Source organism: Diadema setosum, chromosome 19, assembly GCF_964275005.1.
Source record: "Diadema setosum chromosome 19, eeDiaSeto1, whole genome shotgun sequence".
Lineage (NCBI taxonomy): Eukaryota > Metazoa > Echinodermata > Echinoidea > Diadematoida > Diadematidae > Diadema > Diadema setosum.
This window is the reverse complement of record NC_092703.1, coordinates 28802359-28820706: the sequence shown is the minus strand read 5'-3', so window position 1 is coordinate 28820706 and position 18348 is coordinate 28802359. Positions and strand designations below refer to the sequence as shown.

The window sequence follows — 18348 nt, the reverse complement described above, 5'->3', positions numbered from 1 at the left end:
AATACCGCGCTGTGCACAATTTACAGACAAACGGATCACCTGCACATCCTTTGACGCGTGAGTCCCAAGTCTGCGACGTTTGTCGATTTTGCTATACGTACCCGAAAAAGACTATAAAGAATTTAAGAACAAAAAGAAAGAAAATCGAATGCAACATTTAACTCGCCACAAATACGTTTCTCTAAATTTTTGATTCCCAAAGGATCCGATCAGCCTATTGAAACGGCTTAATGCACTTGTCATCTTCATTCTATATTGCCTCACGATTATCATAAAAATGTCATAGGTTTTTATTCAACAATATCTTATATTTGGATCCTCGGACTACGAAGAAAATCAGCTGATAACTCGTTGCAGAGCTCTACATGATTCTTGTATCTCAATAGTCACTGTCTACGAGATGGTGATCTGATCGAAAGTCCATAACTCATGAATTTGCAGAGCTCTACATGATTCTTGTATCAATATCTCAATTCCTTGTAAGACATGTAAGACATAAAGTGATTGACAGATGATGTCATTGGTTTGTATACTTTTTTTTTGCGTATCCGGGTAATCTGAAGAAAAATAGTAGAAGAATTATTATCAATAGGCACTATATGGCATGAATTTAGATAATTATGAGCACACGGGAGATAGGAATTTTCAGATCCAGGAACTCCAGAAACTACGGGGCGCCTTTACAAAAGTCTCCATCCCAATTCTGTCTTTTTATTTGTTTCTTTTGTTTAAAAAAAATAAAGGTGGGGCTCGCCTCCGCCAGCTCCGCCATCGTGTATCACATTGAAAAATCAACACAGGTTATACATACATTTATCATTTTCAACATTATGATCATCGTTATCGTCATCAGCAGCAGCAGCAACATTATCATTGAGAGTACAAAAGCTAACGCTTCTATAGCATATACGATCAAAAAACTCCCATGCAATAATTACTTCTCCGTGACGAACAAACCGTTGTCAAAGGTGATGAGTTTGAAAGTGATTATTGGTGATATAAAAACTGATCAACAAGTGAGATGCTAATAATACACATTTCAGTAGAATCTTTTTTTTTTTTTTTAATTGCATGCAGGTCCTTCCCTGTATCATTGAAAGACGAATAGAACAAAAAAGAAGGGGGGGGGGGGGCGAATGCCGGTTCATTATTTTTATGTGTCCGCATTAAATTTTCGTACAACCAAGCTTAAATATTTACGGCTTTGCAGTACACATGTACTAGTAAATCCACAAATCCACAAAAGACAGACGCCCTCTATTGTACCAACACGGTAATTTGCAGAGAACATGGCGAACGAAGACGATGACATTCCCGGTGAGTTTGTTGTGTAAACATCTTGTACTTTTGCTTAGTTACCAATGTTATTTTCGACAGATTACTTATCTTCGTGAAGTATTTGAGTTTTCTGTTGTAGGAAACGAGATTTATATGTCTATCACACATGTACGTCATTGAGTTAATGAATCTCCTGTCGTGTGAAATTATAGTTTATGGCTAATTTTTGCTTGGACGCGAGCGCGCGGACTGTCCGTGCTTGCTTCCAGGACGCCGCCGGGGTACCGGTGCCACAAGCGAGCGAGAGACCGCCGCTGTTGACTTGTGTGCCGCACCCACAAGATCACGAATGAAGGCCTACATTGTAACCAGCGCTAACGTTTTAAGCCCTAATCCAGGAGTCACTACCGCGGCTGTTGTGTAGGAATTTCGTCACACCTACTACTTAGATTGTTCTACCAGCTTCTTCACATGGCACAATTGTCAATTGTAATTTGTATGCTAAATTTAGGCCTGTAGACCCATGTGTAAATCGGCATAGGGCCATGATAAGTGCAACACACTTTGTCACTACACAGCACAGTCAGGCATGCAAACACTGAAACAGCATAGACTAGATCTATACCGTACGTGTAGAAATAAAACACGAAACAGGATCAATCCATAAATGTGGATCTGTAAACAGTGCATTGGAAAAAAAAAAAAAGTTCAAAAAATTGGTGACATGCAAATCATGACGGTATTGACACGCATTGAGTCATTGTAGAGCCCACAAAGTAAATATTTATTAGGCTTATTAGCCAGCTCCAGCATCCTCAGCAAGGGTTGAGCTGAGACAAAAAGATGGAAAAACAGAACTCGAGTCTGAGGCGCAATATCAAAAGTTTAAGTTGTTTTGATTTACCTTCAAGATATGTACATCCATGGTGGCATCCTGAGCTTTTAAGTTATGTTAATTGTAAGAATAATAATGCCTAATGAGGCATTATTCAGGGAGAAGAGACGCATGTGTGGCTTTCTCATTTTCAAGCCGATTCTAAATCCTGGATTTTTATTCTCTTGTGCAGCTAGTGGAGCCGTCTTCACTTTTGGGAAGAGTAGATTTGCCGACAATACAGCCAACAAATTTTGGATTCGCAATGACAAGGCGGTGCAGGTCAACTGTGGGGATGATCATTCAGCCCTTGTGACGGGTGAGAAACCTCTTGACATCAGGCTCACTGTCATTGATAGTTTTAAACCCTGGGGCCTGTCTTATAAAGACTTGTGATAGAAATCAATCACAAGTTTCTTGTGAGCTGCAATGCAAGTTGCGATTGATTTGGGGACTTGTGATTGATTTGAAGTCTTTATAAGACGTGGCCCTGGAATACATGTACAGTAGCTTTCATAATCCATATTCTAGATCTTTTTTTTTTTTTTTTCAGGAGATGGAACATAATCTTGATTTAGATGTCCATTGCAGAGATGATTTGAATGATTTGAAAGTGCATTGTGATATATCATATTCATAATTTTATGGATCTGTGAGATATGATTTTATTTGTTTAGTTTCAGATTTTTCTTTAGTCATATAGGCGTTTTTGTATATCACATGAAGACCTGTGTTTGTTCCTAGTATACATTGTACTTGTGCATGTGAACTACATTGTACATTATGTGGATGGCATTAACTTTGTCAAAAAGTGTATGCCTTTTCCCTACATTGTACATAGAAAATTCAGATGTTGTCAAGTTTGGTATTCAGGATACATGTACTTGCAATTACCAGTGTTCTCTTACATTGTAGAACTTTTGTCACCTATTTTTGGAATGGCTGAGATATCAGAAACCTAAGAAAAACTAAGTGGTCCTAATACAAGGTGGGGTCCCATCTTTTATGAGGATCATTTTGTTTTAATTTGTTTTTGAATGTATTGGCCATTTCAAAGACGATTTTCATCAAATAAACTTTTAATTCCTCCCAGAATTGTATGCTCCTTAATATTCCATATTTAAGTGGTTTCTAATTATCCCGCAAAACATTAAAACCTGAATTCCCATCTCAACCAGAGCTATACTATCCCTTTAAGCCTGAGGATTCTGATGGGACAAAATATACTTATTAGAGAGACGAGGAAAAAGTACCTTTCCACTCATGTTTCTTCTTTTCTTTTTGTCTTTCTATCTGTTATTTCAGGGACTACAGTGTACTATCACTTTTTAATAACAGTGTAAATATAAGCCTTTGCCATCAAAAGTATACCACTGTCAGCTTTTAGGAAAATAATTTCATTCAGATATATTTTTGAGAGTCTCTGGAGCTATAATTATCACAGAATTTCTCATTTCACTTTTACATGTCTTTGTTCTGTTTTGTTGCATGTATTTTGCCTTGTAGAAAATGGGCGCCTGTACGTGTTTGGCGCTAATGACTGGGGGCAGCTCGGACTTGGCCATACAAAGTCAAGCAACAAGCCCAGCAGTGTCAAAGGTGAATCTAAAACTTTATGTTGGGGTCTTTTGTGTGTATGTGCGTGTGTGTGTATGGTGTTACTCCTGTGCACCCCTGATTTCACACTTATATAATCATAGTGCCTAAGACCTGCTGATTATGATATCCAAACTCAACTTTTGCGCCACAGCATGACCTGTCAAGTTTCACATAATACACTACCGTACACTGTACTCTTCACAGTTCTTGCGAGTATTTATATTTATTTATTTATTTATTTATTTACTTATTTATTTATTAATTCATTCATTTTTAACGATCTGTTTGTCTGGGAAAAAAATCTATCAAAGGGTTGGCAGGTATATTGTATGCTTCCTGCCAGCTAGATTTTTGAGTAATGACTTGTCTCAAATCCTAGACAAAATAATCATTCTTATCTATGCCTAAACCACAACTAGTCCCTAACCTCTTTCACCCACCACACCCAAACCTTTGACAGGCTATCTCACTTGAAATGGCTCGTGAACTTCTAATGATAACACTCCTAGATGTAAATAAAACAATTCACTTCCCCTCTCAACACTCCAGCAGCAAAGGAATGTCTCCCTGTATTTGTCCTGTCTGATGTGTTGTACATTATAATCACACATGGGAAAGCCACACTGTTTATATTGACAAACAAACAACAAACAAACAAATGAAAACAAACACAAGTTGTGGTCTACTTTCATTTATGAGGGGAATCTCATGTTCCTGATATATTCTGTAGAAATTGCTTTGCATGAAGGTGTGAACAGTGTCACAGTGAACCTTTATCACTCAGTCTTGCCAGCAATGAGAGATACATTGTATGAACAAGTTTTTGATCGTGATCTTATCATGACAAGAGTTTGGGGCAGTAAAGTGATGCTGACAATGGAAAATTGCAACAACAAAATGCACATAATTAAGCAATTGAGAGGGAAAAAGGGGGGGGGGGGCAGATATGATGGCATCGACTTTGCTCATTGTCCTGTATGTAACTGTGCCACAGTGTGCAGTAATAAACACATATTGTGTATGTATATTCTCATTAATTCATTCAAATAAGCATATTTATATTGCTTCTTCCCAGGCCTAAAGCAGGCGGGTGTGGTCCAGATAGCCTGCGGCCGGTCCCACACACTGGCCCTGACCCGCGACTGCCGCCTGCACTCCTTCGGGGCGGGGGGCGATGGTCAGCTGGGTCATGGGGACTCCAAACAGTACGAGACGCCAAAGCTCATCGAGGCCCTGGGTGAGCAGGAGTACCTTATGCTCTCTTGCGGCACTGATCACTCAGCAGCACTGACAAGTAAGTTTTGTTCCTGACTCGTGGCTCGATGCAAACAAATCATATGTAAATTAATTCTGAAGGTAGAGAGTGAACTCACTCAGTTTTTGCTCAGTAGATTTAGATGATTAATATGCATTATCTCTAGTCATTGCCAGAAAATTCATCTGTGGCTGACAGCTGAACTAGATGGAACGGCAGCGCAAGCTGGCAAGCTGTAAGATATAAGATGAAACTGTCACACTTCTTAGCATTGAGGATTGAGAGCCTTCTTCAACTTTTAATATGTTACAGCTATGAGAACCTCTCTTTCCTCTCTGTCAAGTTGGAGGGGAAGCCAGTCAGGTTTTTATTTCAAATCATGTAATAACCATACAGTCTAGAATACTTTTATGGTGTAGCTATTTCAACACCACAAATTTCCACTTTTACAGTACCTTGCCTGTACACTATCATAATAAATTGCCACAAGGCTTTGCCATGGAAGAATGCTTTTTTCGAGCAACACTTTTATTGTCACTGTTTTGCTCCCTTGTTGCATCATTTTCTAGAGACTGGCACCCTGTACACGTGGGGCGGAGGCTCCGAAGGCCAGCTGGGTCACGGAGAGGTCGACGAGGTTGACATCCCCAGGGAGCTGTCAGTCGGCGTTCCCGTCAGAATGGTGTCCTGTGGTTACTACCACACGGCTCTCACGACAGGTGAGGGGGTTAGACTGAAGTCTTTCCTGTCTGCTGCTGATATAGATACTCTTTACACCATATATTTAGCGAGTCTAAGTTTTGCAAATCGGGACTTCCCGACAGTTTCAAGTGTGATTAAATTTGCGATTGTGGAGCAGCACTGAACAGAGACGTGCACATCAAGTTCATGTTGGGATAAGAGTTAAGATTTGTGTGTTCTTAAAGTTGTGAATAGTATCAAACTTGCAAAATTTGCAAGAAATAAGAGCATCGGTACATATTGGGCATACACAGTATCACAGCTGGCACTGAGGAGCTATTGTGGCCAGGGGATAAGACCAGGGACCGGCAATCACAAGGTCACTGGTTCAAGTCCCCTGGCTGCAATGGTTGTGCCCCTTGGCAAGACGCTGACTTTATCCCATTGCCTAGTCCTTTGGAGGTGACTTAACCCATTGAGACAGGCTGATTTTGCTACAACACGCATTTCCCATAGACACTTGCCCGAGTATACTCGGGACTAGTCCTCGTTAAAGGTATTGCTTACCATTGGGAACAGTGATATAGAAAATGTTTGACTTATCACAGTTGATGCATATGTGTAGGTCAGTTGTATCACAAAACATCCTACCATATATTTGCATTAAAGCCTAAAATATATGGAGATATCACTATTTTTTTCTATAAACCATAACTGTAGATCTATGGTTTATTCTAGAAACAATTTATTGTAACTATTGTTTACATTTTGCATATTTAACAATACTTAAAATTGATTATACTGATAAACATATCTACATTGCTTGTTTCTATCCCTAACTCACATTTTAGAACTATTTTGAAGCACAAAAGCTGGGTTTTTGTTTGATCTGCAAATAGTAAATAATGCCTTTCAATCTGTCGGTCTTGTGGTTGCCTGCCTACAAGCACAGGCTTATGTTGCTTTTTTGGTGGCCACACAGTTTTAAAGAGACCTGCTTTGAGAAGACTGACTATTGTAATATTGATGCATGACACAATTTACAAACTTAAGGTTAGTACAATATGAAACGATACTGTGCTGGTGAAATTGAAAAAAAAAAAATGTATATACAATTGTATATGCTGATGTGTCTATACTCATTGGGTGTATGGTACGTTCCTGCTGCAGAGGACAAGAGGCTGTTCACGTTTGGCGAGGGAGAGGGCGGGAAGCTGGGGCTCGGCAACGACAGCCTGGATGGGATCAGGGAGCCAGAACATGTGACCTTCTTCAAGGAACCTGTGGAGTATGTGTCCTGCGGCAACGCCCACACAGCCGTCATTACAGGTATGTGGAGTGGGTTCTGTTAGTCTGTACTACAGACTTTTGTATATGAGGAGTTTAATTGCAAAATAGGCTGAGCGCCATTCTTAAACATTTCAAAGTAAGTCCATCAGATAAAATAAAACCTTTCCAATGATACCCCACTTGTAAAATAACAAGGAATAATTTTGAAATTGCGATTAAAATCGTCCTACATTTTCGTTTCATTTTCTTTGTCAGCTTTTAATTGCAGATATCTGAACTTAACAAGAATGAAGTTAACTCATTTTGCGATCAAACTAAATAAACTTAACTCATTTTTGCGATCAAACTCTATATATGTATATAAAACCATCTTTGCTCATTTTTCTTCATGGTGCACCCATGACAAGAATCGTCATGAATGTCTGCCCAACAGATATGAGTTCTAGCTCTGTTGCTGATTGTAATAAATTTTCTTCAAATGACGACTGTATTATTTCTTGTAAATGATGTATGGGTCCTTGTATGATTGAAATTGGCATCTTATGCTGACTGTTGAATATCTAGGCAAATAGGCAAAGTGTGTAAACAGATAGATGGTCTTTTAGCCTTCAATAAAACAGTTTATAGCCATGAATATCATGGACATCATCGTATTCTTGCCTCAACGAGACAGCATGACCTTTCACACTTTGGATAATTATGCTTTCAGTGTCATGAAGTTCATCTTGGCTTAATGTTTATCTGTATAGAGATACTTGTGATTGGAATATATTTTGTAGATTTTAAAGGTAAAGAATTTCAGATGTAGGTATGTGGTCATGATGCTGTTCATTGAGAGCAGGTCTGTCCTAACAGTCAAGGAAATGCGGATTAGGACGATTGAGGATGAGTCCTGAGTATACTCGGGCAGGTGTCTATGGGAAATGTATGTTGTAGCAAAATCAAACCGCCCTCAACTTAATGCAAAGAGAGACAGAATAGCAGAGAATACTAGAGAGGGAATAGATTGTTTATATGATGCTGCTCTGTTGGTAATGTTTCGGAGAAGATTTGTTAGCTAAAGTCTTTAGAATCTCTCTGTTGAGCTGTTGAGGGCTACTCTACAACTTGCAAGAAGTAAGACACAGTGAGAAGTATAGATAAGGCAGAAGTTGCATTAACCCTATTCTAACTGGGCTATTTGAGACCAAGTTTTTACTGGGGGGGGTCAATTTGACCCCCCCCCCCCTTCAGATCTCAGCCGCCGATCACGCGATCGCCGCAAAATTTTGCCTGAAAATAGAGCCGGATGTCAACTACAAGATTACATGATCATACAATAAAAAAATTTTGATTTCATATTTTTTAATAAATTAATTATGCAAATTAACGCATGAAATCATATTTTCACCTATAACTCCATCAAAAAGACTGAATCATTATTAAATTTTTGTGTCAGAGTTCCTCAAGACACATCAAACAATTTTCTTGTAAAAAAATAGCGCAATCAAAATCATTTTCTTTTGTTTTTTGTTGTTTTGTTAATTTCTTATGTATTTTATTGTTTTTTCGATCTTTTGTTTTCTATTGTTTTTTTGCCAAAATTTGTTGGAGGCACTTTTTCAAGCTTATCTACATTAGAATTGATTTATTTCAATGGTTAAAAGTTGAAATAATCTAATTTATATCAATTAAACAAAAAATCACAGTTTGCATTGGATTTGCACATGAAATCATGAATTTGAGTGGTTTTCGGGTTGACATGCATATGCAAAACATTGCATAACTTCAGAACGGTGTACCCGGACGTCGCAAATTTGGTCTCAAAATATGCGGGAGACTCAAATGAAAAAAGTCATGAAACGACGCGGCAAAATCTTTGCGCGTTGCAGAATCGTGGCGCGAAACGTCGAGGGGGGTAATTGACCCCCCCCCCCCCAGTTAGAATAGGGTTAAAGCAAGGAAATATGGGTGTAGACTAACATCTCACCTTTTGACACATTTTCTTTCCATAGAGAGCGGTCATCTGTACACATTTGGAGATGGTGCCAGCGGTCAGCTTGGCCTCGGTCCGGACGCACTGCAGACCAGTCTTCCTGTGCTGGTGACCAGGCTGGAGTGGACAAAGTGTCGCTGGGTGGCGTGTGGCGAGAGTCACACTGCTGTTGTTACAGGTGAGGTATTCTACCCTGTTCTGTTGTTTCCGCTGAAGGTAGTAGATGTACAAATTCTTTGCTCTACATATTCTTTATAGACACGGATAGTTCTGATATAACTCATATGATTTTGTGGCTCCCGTTCCTGTGTCTGATCATGATTTTTTATAACATTGATTTTCAGAGTAAACTGTATTTGGGTATCGTTCTGGTAGAAGTGTCATGTAAGGCATGTTTCTACGTCCCAGTGTGTCTGGAAGGAAATCACAGAAAACACAAAAACTAAATGTGAAAAAATGATGTGATTAAATAGGAAGAGCTACAGATAATTTGTAGAAGAGTGCAATGATCAGTCTATCTCATTTGAGTTGTGGAGGTCTTATTTAGATTGTGAAGTATGAAAAAAAGTCCCTGTTTACAGGTCACTATTGACATAGGCTGTATTGTAAAATGCAATGAAAAGAATGCCGTTTATGAGAAAAAAACTTGCTGTTTTAGTTCACAGTTGCAGCAGGAGGAAACTTTGCAGTTGTGTATGCCATCAGAGTAGTGATGTCTGAGCAAGAAGTCAATGTTTTACACCGTCAATGTTTGCTTCCACTTCAGTTAACCCTCTCGTATAATGCTGGTCAGGTCCAGTAGCTATTCTCACTTCATCTATGACTGCGTACTGCTACACTGTTTTTCACGGATGTGATATTTCTATGTTTATTGAAGGGGAAGTTTGCCCTGAAATAGTTTGTGTGAATGGAAGCTGAAAAATCAGAGGAAAAGGACAGGATGTGGCAGCATATCATTGGGATATTTCAAAAATAAGAAATTTAGGATTTTTTGAAGTTGTGATCAGTCAAACGCAAATTGGAAATTCCATGATGTGGTACACAACATCACCTCCAATTGTTCTGTACCATAAGATAGAAATTTTCATTTTTCCATTAAAGTAACTTTCCAATTGTACATGCACCCATCATTACAATCACTTTTAATATTTTTCTATGCAACCCCTGCATGCAAATATTGTACTATCCTGTGACTCCAATTTTTCTGGTTCTGTTCGACAAACTTATTTCTCGGGTGGACTTTCCCCCAATACGGCCGGCTGGAGCAGGATGTGGCAAAGCACCTTAAAACTGTTATTAAAAGGTTTTTGAACCTGTTAGCAAAAATTGTCTGTTTATGCCTCTAATTATTTTTTGTGCTCCTCCCCAGCCAAGGGCTGCCTGTATACATTTGGAGACGGTCGCCATGGTAAGCTGGCTCAGGGTGAGGAGAGCTTCTCTAACATCTTCGTCCCGACCAAGGTTCATCGCTTCAAGGGTTTCGTGGTTGAACAGGTGAGAATGAAGAGGTTTCTGTGTGTACAACTTTCTGGGTAGTGGTTGCTGTGTAGAGAGTTGCAGTATGTGCACTCACTATGGGGCATATTCAGCTTGTATCGTGGCTGGACTTCTCTCTGTGGAGGTGGAGTGAGCGTTCAGTATGTTGTAGATTTGATTCCAGTGACTAAGATGATAAGATTTCCAGTTTGTTTGTGTATTTGTTTATTTGTTTGTTGTTGTTGGGTTTTTTTTTTTGCCATGATAAATGTGTTGGTTCAATAACAACAACTGCCTACAGCTACTTTCTACTACTACTTATGCTACAAAGAACTACTGCGAACTACTACTACTACGACTGCAGCTGCTACTACCGTTATTACTACTTCTACTACTACTACCATTACTACTACTACTACTACTACTACTACTACGACACTTCCATAACTATCGCTGTTGTACTACTAGTACTACAAGTCTACTCTTGCTACTAACTACTACTACGATGAGACGACAACTACTTTGACTATGACGACTACTATGACTCTACTACTGTAAGTACTACTCCTATCAATCCCTACCATTTTTGTCCAGGTGTCATGTGGAGGATGCCACACCCTAGTCCGGGCGAGGAGGAGAAACCCTCCGGAGGACCCTGATTCCGATCAGGAGCCGACGGAGGATGAGCCCAGCAAAGCAGGCGACTCCATCTCCAGCGCGGTGATGGGAGCAAACCTAGCCAAGCTGGCCAACTCTATCGATCTGAACGGGTCGCTGGGAGGCACTGCTCGGGTCAGAAGGCGTCAGAGGGAGGTGAGAATCATTCTCCTCTTCAGTATAATACAAATTATCGGGGTTCAACATTAAGGGTGGCCCAGTGGCCGGGGGCCACTGAAAGTTGCTTTTGGGCCACCAAATTTCCAAAACAGCTTTCTTTTGGTGGCCCGATTGGGCTCTTAAAATTTACAATTGATTTTTATATTTCCTTTATTTCTGGCTACTCCATTTCTTTTTCGGGCCACCAAAATTTTGGATTGAAAGAGTTTAGTGGCCCGAATAAGCAACCAGAAAAACAAAAAAAAAGTTAGTAGAGAGCCCTAAAATAGTGAATGGTGACGAGTGGGATGATACAAGATTTCACACACGATGAGAGAAAAAGCCAAGTAGAATAAGGCATTTCATCTTTCACAAAGTGCGAAATTTTGTTCCCTTTTGTTCCCCTAAAATCCTTTTAATTCACTTTAATTTTTTGTTTGCATTTTCCTTGAACAGTATTCAAATGTTTTATGCTGTGATTCTTTTATTTTTTACTTTTGTCATCCACTGCTATGTATTACATGAGGTAAAACTGAAGAGACTCTAAATTGCTAAAGTGATGAATTTTTCCATAAATTGGCAACAAATTGAAACCTCTCCTGAATCTTTGTAAAATTGGAGTATGTGCAGATCAAATGAGGTTAGCCATCTCCATCTAATCTTTTTCCCGTAAATGTATCATAGGGAGTTGCCAATTTACTGAGAAAAAGATAATAAGCTCTGCAGCAAAAGGATCTGAGGACCTGATAGATTAGGCATTGACCGTTAGTACATTGTCCAAACCCATGTCTGCCAGGGATCACCGCTGCCGCCACTCAGCAGGACCCTGCCTCCCTTGGGGTCGTCCACGCCCAAGTCTGCCCTGTCGTCGCTGCCTTCCAAGGATGTGCCCCTCAGCCTTAGGCCGCTCGGCAAGAACGGCATTCCCAAGATGAAGCTGAAGCTGAACGGTGAGTGAAGTGCATCACCAGAGGTGCCAAGTTTCCTGGATTCTACAAGGAGACTTATTGAAAACTTCTGGGGCCCTTTTCATAGAAGATGTTAGCGTAGCAACTCTTTGCTAGAATAGCAACTTTCAGTGGCAACAAATCAGAAAGCTGGATTCTTGTCATTATCATGTCAATTGCCATTCCAGCAAAAGTTGCTGTCATAGCAACTTTTAATGAAATGAGGCCCTGATATCTACTTATGTCTGTAGAAGAGAATATAAAATCTCCCCAATTTGGGAATTATTTTTGTTCATTGAGATGAATTTGCCACACAAGTATTGCTCTGATTACTCTTTGGGACCCCCATGATCTTGATGGGTGAATGTTGACCACCTTACATGCCTGCTCAGTTACTCTTGAAAAAAATAAAAGATAACCCACATACATGTAACAGATAGGCAGTATTTTTGTATTCATTATGTTTTTAGCAAAATTTTTTGATGGGTATAGTAGGTCTGCACTGTGCAATCAGTTGGATAGATGAAGTTGTGTGTAGAAGAATGTATGTCAGTCCTGTGCGGTTAAATGTTATTTTGTTGTACTGTAAGAGCGGGCATTTTTGCTCAAATAATTTTTTGCGCAAATAATTTTTTGCGCTTGGCAGGATAAGATGGATTTCACATGTTTTTAATTTTGCGGAGAGTTATGACAATTGAGTGATCGCTCCAAAGAGATCACTACTGCCATGGCAGTTAGGGGCATTGGCGCCACATACCAAGATAAACGATGACTGGTCCACATTACACACTACAGGACTCGTGAACGTGAAGAAAACTACGACTAACAAAAAGGCAAAACAATGTGCAAAACATTCACTTGCTTGTATTTTCTTGCTAGCCTGATGTTGCATGAGATGAACAAAACTTTCCTTTCTTATGGTAATTGTTTTTGTTGTTATGGTTTCTCTAAATCCTGTTGTCTGTAACATTGGCTTAAAGGGACTGTACAGTACTGGTTGAGGTGGGGATTCATGTTTTGAACATTCCTAAGTGAGATAATGAGAAACCTCTTATGAAATATGAAAGAGCATGTAATTTTAAGAAGGATTCAACGTTTATTTGATGAAAATTGGTTCTCAAATGGCTGAGATATCCAAAAAAGTGATGATAATAAAAGATGACAGGCCATGCCTTTTATTAGGATCTCTTTGTTTCATCTTGTTTTTGGATATCTCAGCCATTTCAAAACCGATTTTCCTCAAATAAACTTTTGATACCCCTTAGAATTGCATGCTCTTTGACATCTCATAGAGTGGTTTCTGAATATCTCACAAAACATTAAAAGCTAAATCCTCATCTCAACCAGAACTGTACACACCCTGTAATCAATGAGATTGTGTTATTATGACATTGATTTTGCAACACTGCAGAAGATGAGACGGATGGAAGCAGGGAAGGGAGAGACAGCCCTGATGGAGGAGGGAGGAAGAGCAAACGAACCGATGACGACAGCGCCGTGGAGGATGACGACGAGGATGACGATGATGACAAAGAGAGAAAAGTCCCGGAAGGCCAGGACCCGTTTGGAACTGTAAGCTTGTTTGTTCACCCACTAATCATTTTGTGGTAGTAGCTCTTGCCATCTCTTCTATCATTCGGGACACTACCTGTACTTTATAGGTAATACTGTACCTGATTCGGTTCTAGGGCAATTACCCTCTGGACAATTACCCCAGACCCTTCCCCTGACCCCAACCCTAATCCTAATCCTGAACCTAATCCTTACCCTAACCCAAACTCTAACCCTAAATCTAACCTTAGCCATAATCTTTACTCTAATCTTATCACTAACCAGTATTTAGCGGGGGGTAATTGCCCAGATACACCTGATTCAGGTTGGTTCTTGATGTCTATCGAGGTCTACTAGCAAACTGAAATGATATCTTTAATAGTCTTGTCCATGGGATTAATAGGCCCTTTTTATTTTTGAAGATATCCCCAATGAGATATATCTGAAAAGAATGGAATGTAGCGATCTTTTGATGAGAGGGTCAACGTTTTACATTTTATATGAATCTGCCATTTGTGTGTATCTTAATTTCTGAGTTGCTGTCCTTTTTTTTTTCGACCCTCTTTGGAGGAAAGTCTTGAAGCAAGGCAAATTTTCATTGATGGCTTTCTTTCCTTCTGGCTCCCATCTGTTTTTATCTTTATTATGCTCTTCTCATATTCAATTTGACATCGGCTAAATGTACATTTGTATTTGTATGTGAATAATGTTTAAGTGTCATAATCATGCATGCAAAGTTACGTTATCTTCAGGTATTATTTCACTACTGCTGTATGGTGTAGGTAATGTTTACAGTTTACTTTCATGCATATCTATTTGTCATATCTTTATTTTGTTTCATCATGTGCTATTTATTGTAGTAATATTTTGTTTTGAGACTTTACAACTTGCTGCAGTCATGTTCCCTCTTTCAAATATAAACAGTAAAGAAGCTAGTGCTCACAATTCATGTAACCAAACTTAGACACAGACAAAGTCATACGCAGACATACAAGACCAGCTACATAATATTCACAGTATTGTGCAGTAATTCAAAAAAATGTTAACGCGCCTTTAGAGGCTCTCTTATGTCTAAATGACACATGATTAATAATACTAACATGTAGGGCCTACATGTCACACAAAGATATTGCTTGAAAGAGAGAGAGAGGGAATGGGGAAAGGAGAGATAAAGAGATAGAAAGAGATAGAAAGAGAAAGAGAGGGAGTGAGAGAAGTAGAGAGAAATACTGTATACGCCGTATATTTCGCGAGTCTAAATTTTTGTGAATCGAGACTTCCCAGACGATTTCGCGAGTTGTTAAATTTGCGGTCGTGGAGTCCTTTACTGAACGCAGAAATGTGTACGCGTACATCCTATTCATGTCGGGATTAGAGTCAATATTTTCACGTGTCTTTGATTTCACGAATTGCAGCTGACATGCGAAATTCACGAAAATAAAAACCTCGCAAAATATTCGGCGTATAGAGTATAATTGCATGACACCAACACCATTTCTGACTACCTTTTAAGGCCCTTGCTGATTAACTTCTCTAACCCTTGGCACCCCCCAGACGCACTTTTCAAAGAGCGGGAGGAGAGAAGGCATGAAACCCTTAGTCATGGTTCGCTCAAAGAAACAACCTATCGAAGAGGTACCCATCGATCTTATCATTTCCCACTCTGTTTTTTGTATTATTCAATCTTATGTGTTTTTGTATTATTCAATCTTATGTGTTTATGTATTATTCAATCTTACATTATTGAAGGGATGGTATAGTTCAAGTTGAGATGGAAATTCAGTTTTTTTACTTTTATGAGATGATTAAAAACTTCTTGTGTGAAATATAAAAGAGCATACAATTGTAAGAGAAATTAAAAGTTTATATGACAAATGTTGGTTTTGAAATTGCTTAGCTATCCTGAAACAAAAGTGGTCCTAATAAAAAGGTGGGGCCCCACCTTCTATAAGGACCAATTTGTTTTACTTTGTTTATTATATCTTTCCGTCAAGTAAAATTTGAATTCCTGTTAGATTGTTTACTCTTTTATTTTTCATATAAGTGGTTTCTAATTGTCTCATAAAAAATTAAAACCCTATTGTAAACCCCTATCTCAACCAAAACTATACCATCTTTTGTTAAAGGAAACCAAAACCCAAAGAGAAATGTGGATTGTGTGAAAGCAGCAACTAGTAGAACACATCAGTGAAAGTTTGAGGAATTCCACAAAAATTCACTTTTTTAGCATAATGAAAGAGCACTTGACTAAAAATTGCTTTCAGAAAGCAGGGGGAAGAATTGCTACCCTTAACATATGTCAGTATCAAGTTGATGGAATGTGTAATTTTCATAAAAAATGAATTTCTGTGGAATTCCCTTTATATTTTCTTTATATTGTTGTCCACACATGAAGCAATAACCTCTAGTAGTCTCCTCATCCAGCTGTTCCAACACCAAAACTTTAAAGATTCATAACTTTTGCATCGATTGTCAGATTTTCCTCAAACTTTCACTGATGTGTTCTACTAATGTTGCTGCTTTCACTCAATCCAGATTTCTCTTTGGGTTTCAGTGTCCTTTAAAGATCCACTAGCATGTGGAATAGAGGGTGGCCTGATGGAATCGAGCTTAATTCCCTGCTCACTGGGGTACATTCTAATCCCACGAATAGCGCAGGCCTGTTACAATAGAATTGCTCACCAGAGAATACAATGTATGTGCATCAAAGCATGTGCTTATACACAGGTAATGTTCAATTCCAGTTGATATTCTTTGGCTTTGTGTAGACTTAGATAGAGATCAGTGATAATGCTGTACACTATTTGTTACGCAGATTCACGATTATATCCCAAGCCAGGGATCGATATGAGGGGACAGGAATAAGGGGAAGGGGGTAAAAAGGGTTTGGGATTTCAGAGGGGGTAGTCTCCTCCAATGTGATGGCTTTTAGTGTAACAGCCAGAATTTTTGCGTGATCAATTTTTTTCGCGCTCTGTCGAGGGCAATGAATTGTGTTTTCAGTTTTGTGGACCGTCAGCAGGTTACTCTAACAGCAGTGCAAGTAAATGCAGACAAAATCTAGTCATCAACATGCTTGCGTGTTTTGCGCCAGTATCACATCATGTAAAATTTACAAGAATTTCCATATGATTCCTGTTTACATGACAGCAAATACGAGATGTTGCATGACAATTATACAGCAACCTGAAAACATTGTGATGGTACAGGATGTATGTTAACAAGGTGGTTTTGTGTAAAATGGAGTACATGCCGCCACTCTGATGCTGTTTGCCTGTTGCAGGAGATTAGCATTATTTTTCTGTTCGTGAGATTGAAGAGGGCTAGCTGAAAAAGGAGTACAAGTAACGTCTTCTTCCTGCTATGTCTAACATTCTGCTCGGTGTAGTGCTAGTGCCAACAAAATTTTCTCTTTCTCTTCAATCCTTTCATTACTGATACTCGGCTCTAGACTTATTGCATTCAACTTGAGAGTCCTGTGCAGACTCATTCTCATGCAGCAAATTTGTGCTTGCCTTGCCTTTCTAACATCTGTGCATCACATATGTATGCAACTACGTGTATATGTCACTGTCAATGTAGCCACAAAATGTACTTTGCTCATGCCTTAGTGTAGATCGCTTGTATTTCCTGAGATTCACATCTTTGACCGGTTATGATAGCCCAGATGGTTACACAACATACCAGTGGCATCCTGCATTGATTTCCTTAAGGGTTGGTGTGAAAAGTGTCCTATCTGAATTCTACCGGGGGAGATCCAAGATCTATGCAGGCCTCAATCTGACATGACCTTCTTTAACCCTATTTTCTGTGACACAGATTAAACTGCATTGTAGGATAACCTCAGGGCTCCATTCAGTTGAAAGTTGCTGAGATAGCAACTCTTGCTGAAATGGCAAGTGCCATCATGGTAATGACAAAAATCCTGCTTCATTATTGCCTGTTGCTAGGAGGAGTTGCTATTCTAGGCAAGAATTATTATGCTAACATCTTTTATGAAATGGGACCCAGGTTGTGTTGTTTCTTCTTCTCTGACACTAAAGAGCATCAAACTGTCATGCTTGAAGATAAAGTTAATCTCTTATTGCTAATAATCCGCTGCAATTGTATTAGATGAATCAAGTTAACAGCTTTGGACTCACTGACTCTTTCTTTTCTGTGTGTCATGATCCTGACTTATCTTTCTCTCTGATAACTTGTCTGGTAGAGTGTTGTGCCAAAATTGTAGCACATATATAGCAGCATTAGCCATGTGCAGCAGTTATACAATACAAACCACTCTTGTTTGGGGTACTTGCAGAGCATCCTGTATACATAACAGATCAAATATTGATGTAGAAAACTTTCATCAGTTGGGGCATTCGTACAATGGGAGATTTAGGCTTCTACCAATCTTTAGTGACTTGCTGGCTAGCTTGGCCTGCAGAAGTCCACAGGAGTGGGCGAAAGCTAGCCAGCAAGTCACTAAAGGTTGGTAGAAGCCTAAATATGATATTGTTAATGAAATATTACAAGCTTTGGATTTAACAGTGATTTGCTGTTCACCACTTTAGTCATGTAGCTACTCGTGTGCATTGAGAGAGTTGCCAGAACTGTATTCTCCGGA

At 39.2% G+C, this 18348-nt stretch overlaps 1 protein-coding gene across 1 annotated transcript in view; it reads left to right on the top strand.

Moving 5' to 3' along the window:
* Positions 1–1289: 1289 nt before the first annotated feature.
* The window catches only part of LOC140242674 (X-linked retinitis pigmentosa GTPase regulator-like), a 34771-nt gene continuing 17712 nt past the window's right edge, over positions 1290–18348 (top strand). The window contains exons 1-12 of the mRNA XM_072322433.1: positions 1290–1317; positions 2346–2471; positions 3659–3751; positions 4827–5045; positions 5576–5725; positions 6858–7016; positions 8972–9130; positions 10322–10446; positions 11023–11241; positions 12041–12194; positions 13603–13763; positions 15297–15377. Coding sequence (XP_072178534.1) covers positions 1290–1317; positions 2346–2471; positions 3659–3751; positions 4827–5045; positions 5576–5725; positions 6858–7016; positions 8972–9130; positions 10322–10446; positions 11023–11241; positions 12041–12194; positions 13603–13763; positions 15297–15377 — 1674 coding nt within the window. The remainder of the gene's footprint in view (positions 1318–2345; positions 2472–3658; positions 3752–4826; positions 5046–5575; positions 5726–6857; positions 7017–8971; positions 9131–10321; positions 10447–11022; positions 11242–12040; positions 12195–13602; positions 13764–15296; positions 15378–18348) is intronic.